The sequence below is a fragment of the Cygnus atratus genome, chromosome 3 (genome assembly GCF_013377495.2).
Source record: "Cygnus atratus isolate AKBS03 ecotype Queensland, Australia chromosome 3, CAtr_DNAZoo_HiC_assembly, whole genome shotgun sequence".
Classification (NCBI taxonomy): domain Eukaryota; kingdom Metazoa; phylum Chordata; class Aves; order Anseriformes; family Anatidae; genus Cygnus; species Cygnus atratus.
Genome location: NC_066364.1, coordinates 119220939 through 119244885, shown reverse-complemented (window position 1 = coordinate 119244885; position 23947 = coordinate 119220939). Strand labels below are relative to the sequence as shown.

Here is a 23947-nt window from a genome sequence, read left to right as displayed (position 1 = left end):
GAAAGGTTAAAAAGAAAAAAGAAGAAAAGAAAAGGAAAGAAAAAGCCACCCGAGGCCAGCTGCAAGGCTGCATCACCTTTTTGGTGCTAGCGCAGCCTCTCAATACAGAAAAAATAGTTATGGCATTTAATTACCAAATAAGCACAAACCCCTGTGACTTCAGCCCAAGAAGGGCCGGGCTCCCCCATGAAAATAACGCAAGAAGAAATAAGACTGTTTATTAAAATATAATCTCTCTGTCCTTCTTTCTGAGCTCTGCTTTGTGCAGGTTTCCCGTTCACAGCAGCACTGCGGAGTCCTCAGAGCTATCTGCGCACCGCGGCTCAGGCACGAGGGAGCTGCCGGCTGGCAAGGTGCTGGCCTGGGTCCACGCCGAGCCCTCGGGGGCCGCCCCATGGGGCAGTAGTGGGACGTACGCATCCTCCGTGGGGCTGACCAGCTGCTCCTCGCCGGCGCCCTCGAGGACGTACCTCGACCCCCATCGTTTGCTGTCGTGGACATCCACGGCCACGAGGGCTGCCTCCATTTGGGAGCAGCAGGGCTTGGCAATGTCCCCGGGGTCCAAGTCAGAGTCTGCCTGGGGGAACCCCGAATCCTGGGTGGAGTCCGGGCTGTCCTCTGGCAGGCTGGTGTTGATGTAGATGACGTCCCTGGGCCCCTGCAGGGTGGGCAGGCTTTCCAGCAGCTTCTCCAGGTGGACTTTCAGCTGCGAGAACGTTGGCCGGTCAGCGGGGTCAGCTCTCCAGCATGTAGACATGATTTCATACCTAGAAATGGGCAGAGGGATGCAGCTATTGCAGAGGATGCAACCACTTGGCTATGGGATGTACGTGGGCTAATTCTCCCCGACAGCTGGAAACTGAGTAAGTGCTGAGCCACTTTGCACTAAAACAAAGCAAAAGCAGCTCCCCCACTTAGTGCAGCTGCCCGACGTAGGGCCGTATCAGCCCAAGCAGCTGCTACCAGCTGCTGAAGTCTCTCTCACTGCCTGACACACGGAGGCACAGCCCTGTGATCAGCCCAGTGCCACGGGGAACCGTGGTTTGTTGTGGGCCATGGGAGGCACGAAATGCACCAAGCAGGACGCAGCTTGAGCCTCTGACAAGTGCACTCCATACGGGGCTGCGGGCTTGTGGCTGCTGCCTCAGAGTGGGGTGGGGGGGAGTGGGGGGCTAGGGCTCGCTGTGCAGCTCCTTGCAGCTTTGCTAGCTTACAGTTTTGTTTTTGCAGCTCTAAGCCATGGTGGGTTCAAACGTTACAGCTGAAAATCTTGGGGACCAAAGGCCACGCGGGCAGCTTCAGACAAGAACCCTCACCTTGCTGCTCAGGAATAACAGGTTTTGAGGTTTCCAATGGCCGTGTTTTCCCTCCCCAGATTCATACGTTTAGGCACTGTAAGGCCCCCAACTTCAGGGCATTTTGTGGGGCACAGAACAGCATCCCCTAGGCAAGACCTTCCAGTCAAAACATACTATCTTAAAAAAAAGAATAGTAACAATAAAAAGTCTGATTCCTTCCTTCACCACAAACTGCAGAGGGCACTGCTGCCATCTCTGCAGGAGCTGGCGAGGTGACCTCTGACACTTCCCACCCACCCCATGCAAACAGCCCAGCTCATCAGTCTTCTGTGTGAGGCCCACGAACCCACTGCCTTCTTTTGGGGTATTTGTTAGGATTTGCCCTGGAGTTAAGATGGTTTTCCATTCCTGGGTCATACTCTGCTCTGCTCTGGGACTTGGCTCTTATTAGACACGTCAAAAGTCAGGAGATTAGGAAAATATCAAAGGTTCTGAGCCTTTTGTTTATGTCATACTTTCATTTAAAATTTGACCCACACCGTTATTCTGGCCAGCTGTCTTCTAAGAGGAAACCTGTGTGTGTGTTCTTGCACACTCCCCGCCTGTCAATCCCACAAGGAAGGAAAGGTTAAATCCTCATCATTTCAACTTAAATTCAGTCTTTAATAACTTGTGTTTCTGGGGACTGTCAGAGAATCGAGGGGGTGAGCTGGGAGGTGATTCCTGGCAACAAAAAGCAGGTCTTCTGCAGGTGGGAACCCAGGCAGACAGAGCAGTCTCCAGTTGTGCTGTCAGATACGGCTTTGTGGGCTCTCAGCCAAATTCAGGGCTGAGCCACAAATGCACAAGTAATTGTTATGCCTTTAAAGAAAAGACGTCAGCAACTGAGAACCACAGAGAACAAGGAGCAACACCCCACAGAAACAAAATCAGCCAAGGATGAGCAGTGCACAGGTAGTTTGCAGCTAGACAGGGCAAACAGGCCATGCTGCAGCCCTGAAACAGCAGCGTAATACTCACAGCTCATCTAAGCAGTCCTCGGGCTTTTTCAGCCGCTGTCCGTGGAAGAGATACTCATAGATCTCGTGGTTCTGGACTCCTGGGTACGGAGTCATCCCTCGGGTCGCTATCTCCCACATGGTAACGCCAAATGCCCACTGAGAGAACAAAGGGAAAGCATGCTAAAAGGACATTTCCAGGAGGAATGAATGAGTCTTTTCATGGGGAAAGGTCACTTCCTAGCATCCACTGGACTCTCGCACAATGCTAATGGTTGTATCTCCAGTCCTGCCTTCCCCAAAATTGGAAATAATAAGCAATGCCATAGAACAGGCGAGTGGCCCACTCAATAAACTTATTCCAGGATGCTGGGCAGGCAATGAAAGGTCAGCACAGCTTGTTACTGACAGCCTCACGCTCCCCTGGCTTTTGCACTTGCAAGGTACAAGAACAACCACAACAAAGTGCCACAAGCATGGAAGACTCAACCCACAGATCAGTCTCCAGCTCTTGACTCCTTCTTTCTGGCTGCCCAGCCGTGTGTACCTACCACGTCACTCTTGGTGGTGTAGACGCGGTCTGCCAGAGACTCTATTGCAATCCACTTCACTGGCATTTTTGCTATTCGGCCCTGACGGTAGTAATCGCCGCTGTAAATCTTCTTTGACAAGCCAAAGTCTGCCACACACACCGTCATGTCGTCCCGTAGCCTGCCAGGTGGAAACAGGGTCAGAAAGGCCTGGAGAGGCACAGTTTGCATTACTGACAGACACTGATGCACATGCCTCCTGCAGGCTGGCCCTTGAAACACATTGTATGCGACTGCCTCTCGCTTCTACAGCTCAAAAAAAGACAAGAAAGAAAAGTTTGATGCACCAAATTCTGAACTAGAAACCTGAGATTGATCTCCTTGCCTGTGCCTCTCAAAACCGAGGGAGGTTTTACTTAAGGAAACCCAAGCTGCATGCTCATTTGTAGTGCTACAAAGCCACAGGGCTTCCACTGATATTCACCCTGCCAGGCCAAAACAGAAGAAAGCAAACTCACATGCAGTTCCGAGCTGCCAAATCCCTGTGGAGAAACTGCCGACTGCTCAGGTACTCCATCCCCAGGGCGATATCCACCATGAACTTCAGCAGCATCTGCAGGGGCACGAACTGGGAAGGGAGGATGCGGGTTAGATGGCCCGAGTGCTTTGGGAAGCATGTATGGTCTGACCTGAAATAACTCCACTGGCCATAAGAGCCCATCCTGGCAAACCACATATCTCTGTGGTTTGCTGTAGCAGTGTAGTTTACCCTTCACACCTCTGCTTCCTCCTTTCACATCTCTTGAATGCAGCCTGCAACTATATACTGTTTCCTTGTTGCTTATCCCACTAGCTGCCTCAATGTCATGTATTTTTGACTAGAAAGCAGTTCTGCAGAAAAGGACCCTGGGGTCCTGGTGTGGAGCAAGCTGACCACGACTCAGCCATGAACCTTTGCGCTGATGAAGGCCAACCTCATAGCTAGCTGCATTAGCCAGAGTGCAGCCAGCAGGTCAGGAGAAGATACTCTTCCCCTTTATTTGGCACTGGTGAGGCCACATCTGGATACCGTGTCCCAGTTGGGGCTCCTCAGTATGAGAAAGATACTGACATGTTGGAGCAAGTCCAGAGGAGACATCTAAGGTGGGGCTGGATAAGATGGTGGACAAGGAGAAGCTGGGATAGTTGGGCTTGTTCAGCCTGGAGAGGGAAGGCAAAAATCCCACAGGCTTTTGTGGAGCCATATCCCACCACCACACCTGACAAGGCAGGAAGCATGACTACAACCAAGTCCTCTCGATGTTCTCCAAAAGCTAAGGCAGGTTTTGCCTCCTGTTCCCAAGTCACCCCTAGCTCCTGCAGGCACAGGGCCCTCTGCTCCCTACACTCATTACCTGTGGGGCCATCTCCAGCCGGGAGCGAAGCAGGAAGCTGTGCAGGTCGCCGTATTTCATGAACGGGAGAATCACCATGGGCTTGGGGACCTGCAGGGAGCTCAGCTCGATGCACACGCCTGGAAAACACAGACAGTTTGCACAGCCCCACGGGCAAAGGCACCACAGTGTCCTGCAGACATGTGGGACCTGAGCTCCCCAGTCCCGCTCCCCAGCCCAGCCGGAGGGCGGGCAGTGGCAGCCCATACCTAGCAGCTTGATGACATTGGGATGGTCAAAGTCCTTCATGCACGCTGCTTCACTGAGGAACTCTTCGATCTCTCTTTGGGAAAAGTTATCCACTGGGAAGCAGAGAAAAAAGAGGAAGTGTAAAACCCTGGGAGCTTTAACACTTTAATCACTGCTGCCACAACCCTTCACAGCACAGTGCCTGCGGGGGTGAGGGCGAAGGGACCGACGGTATGACAGAGACAGGCTGGGGAGACCTCACATCAGAGGCTCACATCAGCATCGGGTTATTCAGCACATGCAAGCAGGGAACAGCCCTGTGCCATTTGTGCAGTAGCACCAGGCCCAGGGTGGACGGAGACTGCAGCATGAGAGCATGAGGAAAGGTTAGATTTGTTTGGGGATCCCAAAAAGCCAGGTATCTCTTATCTGGATGGAGACAAGTACTGTCACCTCCCAGTTCTTCAAGGCAAACTTGGAAGTAAGATGAGCGTCCCTTCCCAGCAAGGCTTTGGGTGGAAATCAGCAGAGATCACAGCCTTGGTCACTGTTTGGAAAAGGGTCTGAGACAACCCACACCCTGTTGCCCACATCTCACCATGCTTTCCCTTCTGCTGCCCAGCTTCCACCCAACAGACCACCTGCCCCAGTTCAGTCTCTCTCCATCTGGCACCAGGAGCTGTGGTTAGAGTGCCAGCACCCACTTGGATGAACAACACCAAGGTCTGCAAGGTTGGGGCAACTTACTCTTCATGGTCTTGACAGCCACCTTCTGCGGGGTGCCTTCGGGCTGGCTGAGACGTCCCTCCATCACCGACCCGAACTCCCCTGCACCGCCAGAAAGAAGCAAGCACTTTATCCACATCCTGAAGCTCCACCAGCTGGGACATCCCTATCTCCTCAAAAATTGGAAATGCTCTAAGATAGAGACCTTGTCCCCGAAAGGCAGAGGGGGGAGACTTGCTTCTCATCAGTGGCAGAACAAGGACAAGAATGCAGGGGTCCAAATTCCCAGCCTGACGCGTGGTCATCTTGACCCACCATCTCCTCCACTTCCCCTGGGGCCAGGCGATGGCATGAGCAGCAGCGGCAGCCCCTGCCCCATCAGTCCGGGTATGTGTCCATCCCCAGCCCCCAGCAGCACCATTGCTCACCTTCTCCCAGGACCTTCCCCAGGCTGAGAGCATTTCTGTCAATGACGACGTCCTGCAACTTCTGCTGGAGCTCGTTGCTGACACCCAGGCTGCCCACTGTGAGAGAGAGGAACAGGAGCTCAGGTCATCTCCCACACACACCTCAGCCGTGAGCTAACCATTTACAACATCACGGTGTTGCATGGTACAAACAGAGGGACATGGCCAAGGGCCAGGATTTTGTAGCTTGGTACCAAAGGAGCTTCCCCCGCCACCCGTGGGCCATCCAGCTAGAGACGGAGCATCAGCGTTTCACAGAGCACCAGGTGAGTGCCCAGCTTGGCAGACACATGAAAAACCAGAATAATCAAGCCCCTAGCTGGATGCACACATTCACTGCTGGCTTGCCCTGCTGCTGCCCCTCATCTCCTCGCAGAGGGATAAAGAGAATGCTCACATGTTAGTTCAACAGCTCTCCGACAGTAGGACTTCTTCGCCGTGTAACTCACCACCAGCTCTGAGTCACTTCTGCTGAAGGCATTCCTGGCGGGACAGAAAGAGAGTGTGCTAGGCCACTAGCTGTTTTTCCTCTGTTCAAGGAATTACAGCTGCAGGTATGGGTGACCACAGAGCTACCCATAATAGCAGCAGCAAAGGAGGAAATGTACATTTGCTCTAATCTTTTTCATTTCCCTCTCACTGGATCAGTGCCATTGCCTACAACATCCGATCAAAACAGCCACTTGATAAACAAGGCTGATCTACAAAGGACTGAGTCACAGAGGTATTTGGGGGAGGAAATGGGATACTCATTTCCTAGTCAGACAGCAGTCTGGGCTGGTAGGAGTACGGTGCCCAGACCCGCTGCATCCTAAAGCGATCCCTTCTCTTGTGTGATATGTGTCGATGCTCCAGCTCTGCATTAGCACGTGGCCACCACGACCCTTTAGCCAAAAAGAAACCATGGGAGCTGTACACCACAGCCCTGAAATGATGGTAGACATGTTGTTGGGAGGTGCCATGCAACCTCTCTGGAGCAGGGCCACGCAGAAATTCAGCTCTGGGAAACGAGAACACAAAAGGCTCCACGGAGCTAGCACTGCAAGGACAGAGAGTTTCCCATAATGTTACACCAGTTAGAAAAAAGATTCTTACACACAGCCATTTTCCAGACTGGGATTGGGGTGATGCTGTGGGAGACCAAAGTAGATGTGGTTCCCTAAGCAGCTCAACAAACTCCCTTGCTGAAATGATGCTGTTCCAAAGGAGCTAATTTTATCATATTTCTGTTTGGCAGCAGACATCCAAATGATAGCGATTGTAAGAAAAGCTGCTAACACCACAATTATTTAATGCAAATAATACGACAGGGCAATTAAATGCCACTTAGAAAGTCACAAGGGTGGGTGAGTAGCACTGGCTTATTGTTGTAGATAACAGTCCTTTGTCCACATTACTAAAAACGTCACTTAGTGCAGTCCAGCAGCAGGCTCTCTGCTCGGGGACGCTGGTGTTGCATTTAGCCTTTGGACCAAGATAAGTTTAGTGTGTGATGAGGCAGGAGGGGTTTCTCCAGGTCACAGGACACAGGATATTATACAACTCTGTTCTCTTACCACTGTGTCAAAATGCCAAGGCCAACCCCTACACCAAGCTGCACAAGTTCACTTCCCTTTAAAAATAGGAATAGCGAGCGAAAGGTGAACTGCTGGACTGAGGAAGGGAGAGGAAGTACTGTTGCTGCAGTAAAAATACACTTGGTCCCTCACCTCTGGCATAAAACGTGCTACTTGGGGGAACAACGCCAGTGCTGGAAGCAGAAGCCTTCTGGATCCAGTGGGGGCTGCTGGCAAAGCTCCCCTGCTGGGCCCTGCCCTGTGTGCCTGTGACCAGCCCAGCTCGGAGCACCACCACCACTGCTCTCCCTTCGGCTTACCCGTATTTGGTCTCTGTGCATCTTTTCTGAATGACCACGGACAAGCAGAGGATCAGCCCGACAGCAATCATCCCGCAGATGAAGCCCAGGGCTATGATAAAGGAGTCTGCATTCCCAGAGGCTGGAGTCGAAGAGGGAGCTGAGGTTATTAACCCTAAGGAAACATCCCATTAACAGAGCTGGTGAAGGAGTCAGACTGCAGAGGTCATTTCCGAAGGCCCAGTAAAACCCCAGGGGTTACACAGGAGAGGAGGGTGCAAGGACTGGAGTGGCACATGGGGAGCAAGGCTCTCCTGGCTACCAAAGCATGCCCAAGGCTCTCATGCCATCTTCTACCCACACCCGGGCCACACATGCAGAGACGGGCGTTCCCTTACCGCTGTCGGGGATGAAGACCTCCACCGGGCTGCTGAAGGGCCCCACTCCCCCCTTGGTGACGGCAGCCACACGCACGGAGCACGTGGCGTTGGTGGCCACCACGGGCAGGAGGGCCACGCTGCTGTTCTGCTGGGCTTCAGAGGAGATGTTCTGCTGGAGAAGAGAGAAGACAAGCCTGGGCTGGGGCAGATGGCAGCCCGTCCCCACCAGCTGGGCACGACAGGAGTGAAACCCAGCGATTTACTGAGAATTGTCCCCTCGTTAAAGTCCTGCATTGCTTTGCTTCTAAAAGCCCAGAGGAAATGGAGCAGAAACAGCAAGTTATTTATGGAGAATAATAGCCCTGAAAGGACCGGATGAGATCTGGAAAGGAGCTGTGCGGTGTTTCCCGCCTCAGCCTTGTGCCTCTGCTGCTCTTTGCTTGTCAACAGCAGCGGGACCAGCAGCTCAAGCCAGAAAAAGGCACGAAAGCCATCTTGCAAGGGAGGAGGACAGGCATTTTACGCTCTGGGGTCTGAAACACCTCTCTCCCAGAGTCTTCTCCCTTCGACATGTTGTCAACTCAGTTCCCTGCTTCTAAATGCCAACCTGCATTCCTACAGCACAAGGAACAACATCTTCCCCGTGCCCGTTGTGCAGCACTGGGGGTCTGACACAGGAGGGGACAGTGTGGGCTCTGTGCTGGTCAGTGCCGAGAGCCTCCACGCTGGCAGAGCTTCAGTGTTTGCCAGCGGCAGTGACACAACGCCGCCACTCCTTCGCACGCACCTCTCCGCTGGCTCCTGGCTTTGGCATTAAAGCACCCTGCTGCAGAGAGTAGCTCTTAGGGCAGGTATTTTCTGACTGTGGGTTTGCACCAAGCTAATAGGATTTCCAGCTCTAACAGCATCTTTCCTTGCCTGGTAACATCACAGAAGTTGGTGCGTTTCGTGACACGGGCTTTTTTCCTTGATAAAAACCCAAGCGATCCCCTTCCCTGCAAATTCCCTGTTGTTTCCCAATCTTGTGACTCAGCCAAGCGGCTGAGAAAGTGCCTGTTTCTGCTCCTTGTGAACCGCCAGCTGCCAAACAACTGCCCTGTGATGTACAAAACATCTGGCGGGCTGCTGTGCACCGCAGAGCCTGGCTCCGAGCTGCTGCCCAACCTCACATTGCCTGGCAGAAACAGCAGCAGAGGTGGGCAAGGAGGAGGAAATCAGAACTGCCCAGGGGGAATCAATTCCTGTTCTCAGTCATAAAGAAGCCACGGAAATGGATATGAAATGTGCACAAGCACTAGGCAGAGCTCCACAGGCTCTAGCAGAAGGCGCTGCCCTGAGGAACACGCAAGGTCAGACCAGGACTGGACTGATGCACGCTCCCACACTCCCCTTTTCCAACCACTTGCTTTAACAGCATCCTTCGGTGGAAATCCACACAAGATCATTTCCCTGCCACCAGCCCAAAAAGGCACAGGGATCCCTTAATATCTCAGGCAGCTCTGCTGTGTCATTTGAGGACAGCATCGAGCAGATATCAAACAGACTGTGGAGAACATGAGCGCATTTTCAATGCAGACAGCAATTCTGTCAGGACAGAACTGCCAAATTTAATGATTTTTATGAGTCTTGTGGTAGTTGAGGAATTTCTTCACGTCCCAGCTCCTGGAAGCGTGGGTCAAACAAGAATTGCTGGTTTAAGAATAAAATAAGAGCTTTTTGAAGTTTTTAATACCGTTTTTAAACTGGTTGTGGAGCAAAAGAGGCCTGCAGGTGGCCCTGCTGACACAGAAATACAGAATCCCACTGCATTTATTGTGCCAGGATTTTTTAATGATCATTATTCTGGGGGAAGTCTGACCTGAGAAGGGCAGGTATTATTGCTTTGCTTGTGTACAAAAAAGTACAGGAGGACAAAAGAAGTAGGGAGTATCTGGCATTTAGTATCTAGCCTGTCCAGGGTGGAAATGCAGGGGGTTTATTTCTGGAAAATAAGAGCTTTGCCATTTGACAGCAAGCACATTGCTCTTGTACTTCAGTTTGTTTGTCCATTGGCTCCAGCAGACAGACCACAGCAGCTCGGGAGCCAACCCAGAGGTGCTCTGGAGAGAGGATGTGGGGCCACCACCATTCCCATGCCTCTTAATTCTGCAACAGCCCTTATAAAAACAAGTGCTGGCCCCTGCTTTTGGCTGTCTGCATCCAGATGTTTGTACAGGCATTTTGCCTTCCAGAAAACCTATAAGCTGATGAAACAAATCAGCAACGAGCACAACTGCACCCTTTGGTCTGCAAAGCCAAGGTCATCTAGAAAATACCTCCCTTGCAGAGCTACCTCCCTTCTGAACTTACTCCACACCAGAGGGGATTTTCAAGCCTCCTGAAAGCCAGCATGAATGAGAACACTGATTAACCAGGGACCTAAGCAGAAATTTCACTGTCTAAGCATTTGAATTGGAAATTTTATCTATATAAAAAAAAAAAAGGCTCCCAGGGCTTAAAGGGCAAGTCTTGTTTTTTACTTACTGCTTGAGAGACGACAAATGTGTCAGCATTTTTTTTCCATGCCAGTCACAAGACCATAACATTGTTTCCCTGACTTCATTCGGTCTGGATCTATACATGCTCTTTTTCAGAAACATAAAAGGAGAACAGAAAATGCAGCATCTTACAAAAAAAGAGCGTGAGTCACTCTTTCCACACAGGCTTTAGGTCTTCAGTGCCTCTCTGTGCTTTCAGCCTGGGACAGAGGGAGACCAAACCACAGTGCAGAGGCGATGGCTGGATACTTCCATGCAATTATCCAAAGGCTCCCCAGCCACAAGCAGAGCCTGGACAGGATGCTGTCTCCCATCTCCAGTGCTGCTTTGCCCAAAAGATTTGCTGCTAAGCAAAACCCTTTGCTGCTAAGATGTCCCAAAGCCTGGGAAAGGCAAGCAAGGCTGTGCCAAGTAACTTCACACACTTATGGACAGGCCCCCTGCCCCAAAATGTTCCTCAAGCTAAAAAACTCAGTGCCTTTTTGCACTGAGTTTGCAGAAGAGTTAATGCATGGAATAAATCCCATCTGAGTAAGGAATGACTCAAAATTCAGGGAGCAAATTCTCCCAAACACCTTACGATTGACTCCATTGCTAAAAGCACCAAGAGACGCTGCCAACTCCCCTACTGCCACTCCAAAGATCATACCAAAGGCTTTTGTCACCAGGAGCATCTCCCTTCTATTTTAAAGCAGATTCTGACTGGCACCAAGGAGCCAAGGTGGACAAGCCCCATCTCCTTTAGGCAGACCTGCTTCTTCCCAATATTAAAGACATGGAACATCACCATGAGTTACACACCCCATTAGCATGCACCAGAGAGACCACTTGTATATAAGAAGCACAGGTGGAAGTGCAAGACAACAGACAAATGGGCTCAGAAGGAACATACAGAAGCACCAAGAGCAAATGAGACAACCTTGCTTGATGCCTGCTGGGATTTTTTCTGTGCTTCAAATCTTCTTCTATATTCCCCTGGTGACTTACCAACCCCTTGGAGTCCTGCCAGCTGTGCCAGATGCGATAGCCCTGCAGTTCCCCATGTATCCTCTCCAGGGGTGGCTTCACCCATCGGATCTCCAGGAGTGAGCTGGATTCATTGAATGACACTGTGACATTCAGTGGCGGGGTTGTAGGAGCTGCAGAAATCAAAGAGAAAGCAAGTGAGAGGGCCAGGTGGATGTGTGCAGCCCCCAGGGACATAGGAGGCAGACTGAAAATAAGCTCAACTAGGCAGCATGCAGTATTTCCAATAGCTTTTAGTATTTCCAGCAGGTGATTGATCATCCATGGGTAAACTTCCAGTCAAGAGAGTCAGGATGCCCCAACCCGTAAGCAACCATCCACTCTGAACCAGCACCTCCTCCAGATGGTCCTGCACAAAGCACAGTAGCACGCCTTAGGCAGGGAAACCCTTCTCAGTGCTAGTGACTCATTTCCTACCTCCTTCTGTGGTACTGGCAGTTATCCAGGGGCTAAATGCCGACCAGCCAACTTCATTCTTGCAGGAAACACTAATGTTATAGTCTGCCATGGGCCACAGCTGCTGGATGTGATACACGTGGGGAGGCACCGAGGTGTTGAAGAGCAGAAGTGAGACATTGCTTCGTGGAACAGCTTCCTTGACCTTAATTGAAAAATCAGTCCAGAAACAAGGATTAGTCAGCAACAACCTGCAGGGTGAGACACACAGCAGGATTTTACATCTGTAAACAGGATCTAGAGCCCTGCTTCTCTCTCTCTCTCTCTCTCTCTCTCTTCCATCAAAACAACACCAAGGCCTCAATCTTGGATGCTGTCTCATCTCCACCGAGTGGAAAGCTGACAGCAGGCCATTCACAGAACCCAGGACTAGGTCTGAAACGCATGTGGGAAAGAAAGAGCTGCAGCAGGGCCATGGCAGAGATGTGTGAAGCTGTAGAGAGGGGAGGAAGGGACGATTTGCTGCTTCTTGTGACTGGAAGCAAAAGGAGCACCCAATAAAATTACCAGGCAGCAAATCTCAAACAAACAAAAGAAAGTCCTTTTCCATGCAGCACATCATTATAGCACAGAACTTATTGTCATCAGATGTTGTGGGAGCCAAGAGTATAAACTGCCTCAGAGGAGCATTAGACAAATTGATGAGGCACCGGGCTGCCAAGGGTATTAAGGATGAAGGTCTAGATGCAATATGTGGCTGAGGAAGGCTCTAAAGGCTCTCTCCCTTTCGGGACCTCACTTTATTAGCACAGACTTCCCTCTCATGAAACCCTCTAGAAGAACTAATTGCAGACCTCATTAAACTCCATCATTACATGTAACAGAGTGGATGAACTCAACGCATTAAAAACAAGTCATGATTTTTAAATGAAGGGGAACTGTTTTTCACAACGTATCAGGGCTGAAGAAACTCCCTGAGGGGCTGGCACGAGTGCCATGTCGCTGCCCACAGGGCCCATGCAGCTCTCTGGAAAGCGTCTCGTTTTGTGCCGGGACTTGCGTGCAGTGCAGCCGGCAGTGCCGCAGACCATAACGGGGCTGATCCGACCCCGGACGTGAGGCTGGGACACCAAGCTCCGGCTCCAAGGAGGCGTGAGAGCCACCCGCTTGCTCAGCACCACCTCTTCTGTTTTGCTTTCTACACGCATCAGCAAAGTTCTGGGAACACAGCAAGCACCACGACAACAGCTTGGGCTGGGACAGTGGACAAAAAGAGGAAAGAGCAGGAACAACACGAGCGAGGCTAGCTCAGAAGACAACCCAAGGCAGGATGTGTTTCAGCATGAACCAGGAATGGAAAGTCGTACACTCCTTCCAGAAGTCTCCATGCGTACTTTGGGGGTGGCAAGAGACCTGCCTTTGTGCTTGAGGAACAACACCAGGTAGCTCAGTGTGTGCAAGACGGTCTCAGCATCGACAGTGGATGCATTTTCCAGCAAAAATGAAACAGCTTCAGCTTCATAAAGCTCAGAAGGCCCCCGAGCTGTCACTAAATTGATTTGATGGAGGTGAGCTGCCATCAGACAAACGTGCAAGCAGCTGCTGAGAACACCCCTGAGACTGGCTGTTCTTCTGAGCACCAAACCCAGATCCACTATCTCAATCCTATACCTGTCTTCTGGAGAGAATCTGCCAGACTAAAGCATTTTTAAAAAAACATGCTTCTTACAAACTTAACTTGAACTTGCCGGGTGTGATACCAACAGCTTCCATTTTAAGCACCAGCATGCTCAAAAATGAGTTACGTGGTCAGCGGGCCACACCACTCAACCTAGGGGATTATCAAAGGGGACAGGAGCAAAAAGGCTTAGTCACAACTGTGTTTTTGCCAGATATCATGTCTTGTTTTCCAATTTGAAAGGCTATTTCCTAATGACAGACCATGAACATTAAGTCATAGGAAATTCCTTGGCTCTCCACCCCGCTTCCTGAGCTCCATTAGGAACATAGCAGTGGACACGGTGCTAATATTAGCTCAAGTACCTTTCCCCTCTGTAACTCCTTTCACTTTTACCTGCCTTCAAACATCCTCTCTCTCCTGGGAGGTCAGAGAAGATGTCACACAGAAATGGGGGAGATGGCTGAGAGGAAACAGTCTGTCCTCCAGCTCTTTCCACCACAGAGCCTTTCGCCCAGGCATGGGCGCTAGCAGAGCTCTGACTTGCAGGAGGGTATCTGGTGGTTACAGGAGGGCATCAGCCCAACTTGGAGCTGGAGCTCCGCTGTCACCACTGCCACCCAGACTTCAGGGCGTTTTCTCTTCCTACCAGTAAGAGTTCACATGATATATTTAAACCACACAACTTTTTATGTCCTGAAAGGGATAAGACCTTCGAGGTAAGAACCTAGGGTTTGCTCTGACATGGAAGTTAATGAATACAGAGGGTTTGTAAATGCCAAAATTTTGGCTGTCACAATATGCTGAATTCACTCTTTGTAGGGTCTCTCCTAGCAGTGACCACTCTTCATCCCAGAGCAGACTGTATGTTATCTGAACCAAAGTACAGAGTAGCCATTATAAAAAGCACATCCACAAGAAAGCAAGCAATGGGCTTGGACCGTGAAACCCAGCAACGTCAAAGAGAGGGAGCAGGCAGAAATTGTTTGCAGGGTTTCATGAAAGCTATGAAGATGGCTTTCTCTGACTTGTCCAGGAGTCAGACAGCCCTTCAGCTCCTTCCCAGGACTCACAAGGTGTCAGGAGTGGAGAGCTGAGAGAAGCTTCCATCTCCGAGACCCAGCATGAAGGCCACCTGTGGGGGAAGCATTGATCAGGAGGTAAAAGCAGGGACAAGTATGTGCTAGCAGCAATTCAAGATGCGTTAATTCTCCCAAAGAGCTATTTAGAGCAGCTCTGGGCATCTCTCCGTGAAGAGACATGACAACCTGTCTGTCTCGACTGAGAGATATAAAAACTCAATTTAGAGGTTCCCGTTTCCCTCTTCAATCATCTTTTCTATGTATTTCAAGTTAGATGAACTTCTGCCCTAATGACTCACAACTTGAGGACCAGTATTTGCATCCTGTTCCCTTTGCCCACCCAAACAGATGTTTGGGTGGTGGCACCCAGCACGGTACCTTCCTCCTTCGGCTTCTCTGCAGGACCCCTTTCACCGACCTTTCTCCCTTCTTCTGCAGCGGGCAGAGCAAAGCTGCACTTTGTGAGCAGCCCACACCAGGTCCGCAGCTGGTCTGCAGCAGCTCCTGTAAAGCCTCCTGTCCCCCGCAGCAGTGCTCCAGCTGCCCCAGATCCCAACACCTGGGGACTCTGCTCGCTCCTCAGCTCTGACTTCTTGACTTCATGCAACCACAAACTCCCTGGCTTCCCGGACCGCAGGGCACCGGTGAGACAACATGACAGCTTCCCCTTTCAAGCCCACTGTAAAAGTCCTGCTCAATTTGCCCAAACTGATGCCCTGGTCAAATCTGTGTGGTTCATGCCAAACAACACTGATTTCCAACTGCCTTTGGGCATCTGCATGAGGAGGGTTGCGGAGGCAAGGGCCACACACTTACCCGGACACTGCAGCTGCTCAAGGCAGAGAATGCATCGAAGCCTGGCACCCAGGAGATCACAATACCGTGGGCCATTCTATTTAGGACATGAACGCTGGTGGGTGCAAATGGCATTCCTGCAAGGAAAAGCCGAGTCCAGTCAGCTCTTATACCTGCCCACCCTTGAGCTGGAGAACTACAGGATGTTCAGCCTACCCTGGTTAGTAGGGGCATACAGTGCTGGGGGGGTTAGGCAAGCATTGGAGGGCACACGGCCGCAGGAAGGCTTGTGTAAAAGCACACAACCCGCACACCTGGTACAAGCCCTGTAGGTTCATGCCCTTGCACAGACATGGCATGTCAGGCTTCCCCAGGCAGCTCCTGGGGCTCAGTTCAACTGTGCAAGAAATCCAGGAACTGCCCTGGGCACCCCTACAGCTGCAGCCATATCCTGAACCAGTGTACCATGGATATTTTAGACCACTGGGCAGGGAAGCAGAAGTCATTTGCAGGACTGTTTTGACCATATTCTATATTTGTGTGCTGAAAGAGCACCCTGGGTTGCTTAGAGGCAATGACATATTTTGGGGAACACCTTCCTTGCACTGCTGGAGTGGGTCCCATCAAGAATGTCGAGAATTTCCATCATTTCCTATGGAAAATTGTGAGCACCGCCCTGGTTGTGAAGGAAGGAAAAGAGTGATACAGCCCTTCCGAAACCTACCCTGGGTTTGACAGTTCTGCTTTCAAATGTGCTTTTTGGTGCTTCCTCCCATGGCTGCGATACTGGGACTAGGCTTAGTCCAAATGACGAAGCAGCACTGGATGACCGTGCTACTACGTGCATCCTGCTTGATTTTAAATATAGTTTTCAAAAAGGGAAAAATAAATATGGGAAACCTAACAATACCACCTTCAGTTTCTGTAGAATGACTGCTAGGAAGGGTGGAGATCAGGACAGCTCCTGCTTGTAGAGATCTGTACTCAACAGGTAAAGCTAGAGCCATGTTCCCACTTACCTTTCACATTGACCTGCCCTGGGTTCGAAGCGGTCAGCCCTTTACTGTTGTGAGCGTCACAACTGAACAGTGCTGTTTCATTGAGACCTGCAGGGGAAAAAACGAGAACCTGTTGACTGCACCTTCACAAAATGCCCAAATCACACCAATTCTCCACCTGCTGCTCACAGAAGACCATTGCAGCTTCCTCTGTCTTACTGTTGCTTGCTTTTTTTTTTTTTTTCCCCGCACCACAAAAGACCTCTTCTTTCCCATCTCTCTTTCTCAACACTCCCTACCATGGCCCTTCAGCGCTGGCAGCTGGCTGGCCAAGGGTGACCCGCACTGGTGCAGCTTACCCACCTTCCTCACCACAAGCGTGTGCATGCAGTCAGTGCAAGCTGTGCACACAGGACAGGACTGTACGTTTTGACGGCACCGTTGCACAACCTCCTGAGTAAGCACTTGTTTTGTGTTCAAAAAGGGAAAGGCAGAAAGCAGAAGAGCCCACCACCACAGTTTGAATCAGATGACCTATTGCTTTTCAAAGATTGCTCAAATCTCCCAGCTGGTAGTGGAAAAAGACCACTTTTGGGGGCCACTGGAAATACCCAAATGCAGACTGCTGCTGGTTTCCCCTGGGCTGTTAGCACAGCCTGTGAGAGATGACCCCAGCAAGCAACAGTGGCTCTGGATTTTTGTCTCATGCAAAGGATGTTACTGCAGGCAAAGGGCTGTCCCTCGCAGGCAGGTGGTGGCACAGGTGCCAGGGAGCACATCGCCTGCTGCCTTCCCAAAGAGAGGTTCAAGTTGTGCACAGCATTCTCAGCAGTTTTAATTCAGCTTGGCAGCCTGCAGAGATCTACTTTAAAGTGCACAGTAGAGTTATCTGCCTCAGCAGCTCATTCACCTGAGTGTACAGCAGTTTGCTGGGAGGTCAGCTGCAAAGAGGGGAGAGTGTGGCTGTCCCTGGATGGAAACGGAGTTAGGGAACGGTGTACCAGCCTGTTCCACTGTATTAACATGTCCTGCTGATGTCTGGGTAATGTCCAAGCCTTGCTTTTACAGCCTTCTCTTCTCCAGTGGAAGGAAAACAAACTTCTGTAGTTGTACAACTCAAATAAACCCAACTAACCCAGGCCCGCAGAGTAATCAAGGAGCTTTGGACACCAAATCTAGTAGCGCCAGGACACAATCCTGTACCAAAAGCCTGGTAATTGATATTTTAAAACCATCCTTACCAGGGAGGAATTTAGTGAAATGCCTTTCCACCACTGCAGCATGAGGGGCTCACTGCAGTGCCCTGGACTTGTCAAGCATCTACTCACACCTGAAGCAGTCCCCTTCTGTGTGAGGGCTTCTGGACATGGAGGGAATTGTCCAAATAACCCAATCCAGCATGTGCCAACCAGATGCAAGAACATCCAACAGGAATGAGTCACTTCTTCCGGCTTTCACTGCTTTTTAAAGCATGCCTTTGGATGCCAAGACGAGTCAGTTATAGTCTAGTGGACTCCTGCGTGTGAGCAAATCAAGAAGCCCTTCCTCTCTTTTGCCTCTGCAGCAAAACCACTCTGGGTTTTATGTTACATGGAGGACTTTACTCCCTATGCTCCACCAGGTTGGCAGGGAGATGTGATGCAGGGGCAAACTTCAGGTCTTCCAGAGACATTAAAAGGGGATGACCAGTAAAACAGCCTGTGCAAGCAGCAGTGTGCTGGTTGATGTGGCCACAGGCTACAAGAAAAATCTGCTTCTTGCTTTGGAAAGAGAATTTGAGTGCCCTGCCTCTTCCAAGGAAAAAAGTCTCCGGCAGCAGCCAGAAGGGGTGGCATGAGAGCATGCTCCTTGTGAACTGCAGGGCTCTAAACGAAATTCAAGGATGTAGGTCCCCAAAGAGATGCCTAAGAGCCAAGCTGTGCGGGCAACAAAGCTACCCAGCACCCACAGAAATGCTCTCTGAGGTCACTACACGTACTTTTTACCACACGCTTCCCTGCCACTACTCTGACTGACAAATTGTGCATCTGCTCCCCCTGGAACAGGTCCCCTCGTGTGCCATCACAGCCCCACAACACTGACTCAGTGCTCGGTGACACATGATTGCAGCCTTCCAGCCCAGCATCAGCAACGTGCAGTGCCAAACAAAAACGAGGCAGGGTGGCAGTGCATGGGAACACCTCCCCTGCCTACCAGGAGCTGTGAGGCCAAGGTCATGGGCTGCACGAGACGTGCTTCTGCCATTCCCTCCCTCGCAGCCACACACAGGCGTCCCAGCTTGCCATGGCAAGGACGCTGCTGGGCTCACCTGGCACCATCAGGACTGATGGGGAGATGTGGGCCTTCTGGTTGACCTTAACATTGTTGCGGAACCAGTAGATCTCCACAGGCTCTGGTGGGCCCACAGCTTGGCATGTGAGGTTGAAGGGACTGTTCTTGGTGACATTCAGCTTCTCAGGCTGCCGAATGAAGTGAGGGAGCCCTGCACAGACACGAGCAGAGACACAAGAAATTCAGCAAGCTCAGCAGCACAGCTCCAACAACAACCCCACACTGTCCCACCAGGGGCTGCCCCTTCCCTTCCAGGACTCCCTGTTTCTGGCGGGCAGATGGCAGCTCTCAGCTCCCAGGAGCTGCCTCTCAGCCAGGGCTCAGGGCTCTCACACCTCCAGCACTTCTGGCCCGTCTGCCTCCAGCTCACCTTCCAGCTGCACCAAGATGGGGTCTGACACAATCTCCATGCCAGAGACGTTGAGCTTGCAGACGTAGGAGCCATTATCTGAGCGCTGAGCAGCACGGATGCTACAAGAGACAAGGGAGAGGTTCTGAGGGCTCTGGCGGGCAGACCTGCCTTGCACACCGCTTCCACTGAGGACACAGAGGGGCTAGATGTGGGTTTAAATCAATACCAACTACCCCACAGAAGACAGAGGGGGATTAAATCAGTACCAACTACCCCACAGCACACACTTAACACATGCTGGGTTTGCAAAGCCTGGCTTTGGGGGCTAAGGAAAGCCAGAATGAAGATTAACTCTGCTGCTGGCTGCTCTGCTGGCACAGCCTTTAATACAGATGGGTTTTCATGGGCAGACCTCTCCCAGCAAGGTGTCACAGTCTGCCCTGGGTACTCAGTGACAGCAAACTTCAGCCCTCCCACACCCAAACACCGCCACCCGTTCCCAGTTCCAGTCCCAAGCCCCTGATAGCTGTGGGGCACCCTACCTCTTCTCAAGAGCCACGCTGACATCCCTCCTCCCCATCTGCAGGAGGATGACTCCGGTTACCTGAAGGTGGAGGTCATGGCCACCTCATCCTCGTCGGAGATCTCGAAGTGGCTGGTGGCAATGCGGTCCAGTATGTACAGTTCCCTCCCATCCTTCCACAAGGAAATGCCAGGGGCATCTGGCCGGAGCAGCAACTGAGGTACTCTGATGGAGCAATTAAATGTGACATCCTTGTGCTCATTAATCACGATGTGTCCCACCGTGGGGTTAAATTTAATCTGTCCCAGAGAGCTGGCTGAAGGCTCCTCCCAGGCCTGCTTTGTGCCCTGGTGAGGCCGGTGACTAACGGCGAGGCTTCGCTTGGGGCGGTGGGACTCTGCCAATGGGTCTGCCGCCGAGAGTGATGGATACGGCCTTTGGCCTCCATTTCCACCAGCATCATCTACAAGAGACCTCAGTTTTGTTACCACCAGCCAGTAACCCTCCTAAAAATGCCCCCCACCTCCAAAACCCTGCAAAGAGTTCCTGCTTTCATTAATAATTAAAGGTAGTTCATTTACAAATGCTCCAAATATTCACCATCTCCAAGAGAGCTCTTCTAGACGTTCCAGGGAGGAAACGGAGCTGGGGGCTGTTCCAAGACTGAACACATACAAGCAGCACTTCCAAAAACACCTTTAAGCAAACCAGAGAGACCCAAGCTAAAGGAACTGCTGGGCTCCTTCTCTTTTAACAGGGGAGAAGCAGGAGCCGTTTGTGCTGAATTGCACCCTCGGGACTGGAACATAAAAGGAACCATGGGCAGGAGGAATCTGGAACTCAGATTCAAAAAACCCCCTTCAGGGGCCTCATCTCAGGCATTTCCAGCTGGGAAAGAGTCCCCACAGGGGATTTGTTTGATTTTAGGCTCTCTGTTCCCTTCCCAGCACAGGGTGAGCTCGGCCGCAGGGGGACAGAGCCTGGCGGACCGGGTGACATGTGGGGTAAATGCAGTGCTCTGGGCAATCTTGCTGCGACCACCCTGTGCATCCACGTCTGCCCCGGACCAGGGAGGCTTCTCTGAGTCAGTCACGAATGCCACTGCTGAGAACTGCCCTCGCTGAGCTGCTTTGGTACGGAAAATAACTGCAGGCCAACAACGACATGCCTTCAGATGGTGTGTAGGAGCTGGCTGCTGTTTAGCGTTGTTCTCCTGCAGACTACCGTCTTCCAGACATTTTTCCCAAGAGATGGCTATTTACCAGATCTTTCTGTGGGCTTCTCCTCCCCACCTACAAATCACTTAACACACAAAGTCCTTGAACTGCGTTCTCCTCCTCCCTCCTCATGCAACCCACACCAGCCACAACCAAGAGCAGCCCCATGTAAAGCAATTCCCCCAAAACAAAAATGTGTATTTTCAAGAGAGAAGATCTAGAGAATATACCACAAGCAGGTGCTTTTACAACACTCCTTCTGAGCTGCTTGGGGATTTTGCAGGCATTCAGAAATCCCAAGCGGACTGGTAAATCTTCCTTGCTGCTTTTAGCAAGGAAGTGCATTGTGCCAGACAGGAATTCCATCTCAATTAATTTGCCTCTTCAAAAAAAAAAAACCCTCACAATCTAAAAAATAACATTGCAGGTATTAAGTATAATCTTTTTATTTAACCTGAGTTCAGCTGAGTTTGTTTTGAGGCAGGTCTCAGTCCTGAAACATCAGACAACTCCAGGTTTTTAAAGATACGTCATTACTATCGTGAGTAATGGAGCATGAGCCCAGTGTACTTTACTCAGAGCCAAGAAACACAACCTAATTTTGGGGCTGGATATATTCCTTCGCTAAATTGCTCACTATTTTTAACCCTCAAGAAATAGTACTTCTAGCTAGAAACTTGAGAAGAGTTTTAAAGTTTGCCTGGTTGTAAAGGGAAAGAGAAAGCCTCTCCCTGGTTAACACACAAAACAATGGGTTTCCCTTTCAGGAAAAAAAAAAAAAAAAAAAGACCCTAAGCTTTCCAAACTTGTTTCCTAATCTCCACCATCGCAACACAAACAAAGTCCATGTGACTGCAGCTAAACGCAGCCTACCGTGAATTTACTCGCAACATCCAGATGACTGGCTTTGCAAGGGCCAGATAGCCCCACAAACATTTTCCAAGAGCAAACAAACAAGTGAGCGACTCACAAAACCCTCCCCGTCTCCTGGCAGAGGTTAGCCAGGCCAGAGGCATTTGCTTCCTGACATGATCCAAGTGAGCAGAATTTCAGATTGCTGAATGAAGGGAAAGCAGGCGCCGAATTGAACCGGCAGCATTCGCACTGCGTCTCAGGGCTTTTCTGTGCTCCCCAGGGCCAGTTTCTGGCCATCACCAGCTCTCCCCACACAGCTTCACATTAAGGACAAACTTCAAAAAGCAGAGGGGATCTCAGCCTCAATTTCGGTACTGATTAAGTGGAAAGAGGTATTTGCTGGCCCAGGAATTAAATACTTTCCACTTTGACTCATGCTGGCAACAGGAATTCATCAAACCAAGGGCTCCCTTTTGAGCACCCCCCGAACCCCAGCTGTTTGGGGTGTGGATATCTTTGCAGTGTCCTCCAAGGGATTTGCCCTGCCTGACAGGTCACCTCTCACCCATGTCCAGAGCGATTTGCCCAGGCTGGCCCTAAAAGCCAGAGTCCAGGAGCTGGAGGCGGGCATGCGTGGGTGCCCACCATGCTGGAGCAACTCCATCACTTACCACAGCATGGCCCGAGGGAAAAGCTGGCATGGAAAAAAATCCACTTGCAAGCATGATGCTGCTCGCTTGACATACCTGGATTGGAAGCAAAACTAAGTGCTAGCAACACCACAGTACACTGCGCAGCCCAAACCCTAGCACCAGAATAACCAAGCCTGATGACCAAGAAGGTGTTAGGGGAATAACAACGCTCAGCATCCAGGCAGCAGGTCCCACGTGCCTTCTCTGTTACTAGCCAGGAGAAGGGCGTTTTAACAAGAAAGTCTGTCTGTTATTAAATGCAAGATACTTTATTACAGAAGAAAACAATAAACAGGGAGTCTCACACCCCACGAGTGAATCAATAAGTTGCCCTTCTGTGGTCCCAGTACGAAACATATTAGAAAACGCGCAGGTCTGCCAAAAAACATTGTACATCTGTAGCCCTGGATTTCCCATTACTGGAAATAGTTCACCTGATGACAACAGCTTTCTGTTCAGGCACTTGTTGAAGTGAATCGTCACATTCAGACAGTGCGGGAGCCTGACCCGAGGAGGGGTGAAGAGTGTCTGCCTGCAGGGTCTCCTACCTCCAACCCACCCACTGAGGCTGTCAGGAGTGAATTTCCCCTGGGGACACACCTGACTGCCAGAGATTCTGGGGCTCACACACCTTTTGTATTCATACAGCCCAGGATTTCTGGTTAAATCCAAAAGCAGCAGTGAGTTCGCTGCACTGCAGACGCCTGCAGCTCCAGCCAAGACTGTTAACTCTCCCCTGCCCAAAGCACACTCTGGCATTACTGCTGCTCCTGCCAAGAACCACATCTTCACACCGATCCACGACCATCCAGCAACCCTCAGGGTGGGCTACAGACCCCCAACAGCTCCAGCTGCAGCAAAGTGTGGGGCAGCCCTGCTGATGGCTGCTTTGCTTTTAAGCCCCCAAATTTAAGCCCCCAAAATTACCTCTGCTTGTTTGCCTTGCTTTTTCCAGGTAACCAAGCACAAGCAGCAGCAAAGCACTGCAAAGAGCGTGCAGGTGCCATGAACCATGATGCTTCAGAGTGATTTTTGGCAGTATCACCCCGCAACCAGCCCACGGCCACCGGGACAGACCCCAGCCCCACCGAGGTACCGCAGCACCCACCGCTAGCCAGGGCTCAGCACACCGGGGGGCAAACCCGGTTCTCTCTCCACATGCATCCCCCAGAAAGAGCCGGGTGCTCGCTGCCCCCCCCGCAGAGGGTCTGACAGTGCTGTGCTCGCAGCGACACCCCCACCGGGACGCCCGAAGCCCCCCGTCCCCATACCCAGCGCCGGGGGGTGCAGCCGCAGCCCCGCAGCCCCTCCACCGCGCACGGTCCCCCCTGCCCTCGGCACCCCGGACTCACCGGCCCCGCAGCGCAGCGCCCAGAGCAGCGCCCAGAGCAGCGCCCGGCGCCCGCCACCCATCCCGGCACGGCCACCCGCACCGTGCTGCGCCCTGCCCGGCACGGCACGGCTCGGCACGGCTCAGCACGGCTCTGCTCCGCTCGGCACGGCACGGCTTGGCTCGGCACGCCTCCCGCGTCGGCATGAGGCGGGGACAGCAGCGGGACGGCGCGTCCCGAAGTGGGACGCAGGCCTCG

At 51.6% G+C, this 23947-nt stretch overlaps 1 protein-coding gene across 5 annotated transcripts; it reads right to left on the bottom strand.

The window, feature by feature from the left end:
• Positions 1–201: 201 nt before the first annotated feature.
• Positions 202–23871, bottom strand: MERTK (MER proto-oncogene, tyrosine kinase). 5 transcript variants are annotated; one of them, XM_035565389.2, is made up of 19 exons: positions 23711–23871; positions 19676–20057; positions 19090–19190; positions 18697–18870; positions 16410–16496; positions 15412–15527; positions 11857–12040; positions 11401–11552; positions 7895–8048; positions 7518–7671; positions 6039–6124; positions 5603–5698; positions 5196–5276; positions 4469–4561; positions 4221–4339; positions 3345–3454; positions 2848–3007; positions 2319–2455; positions 202–767 (listed from the first exon to the last, which is right to left on the bottom strand). In XM_035565389.2, the coding sequence occupies exons 1-19, from the start codon at positions 23769–23771 to the stop codon at positions 278–280; spliced, it is 2937 nt and encodes a 978-aa protein (XP_035421282.1). In that variant the 5' UTR covers positions 23772–23871; the 3' UTR covers positions 202–277. The 5 variants fall into 5 exon arrangements, with proteins under 5 accessions (XP_035421282.1, XP_035421283.1, XP_035421286.1 ...); XM_035565390.2 differs by having other exon boundaries at positions 7895–8045; positions 23711–23843; XM_035565393.1 differs by having other exon boundaries at positions 203–767; positions 7518–7638; positions 7895–8045; positions 23711–23868.
• Positions 23872–23947: the final 76 nt, after the last annotated feature.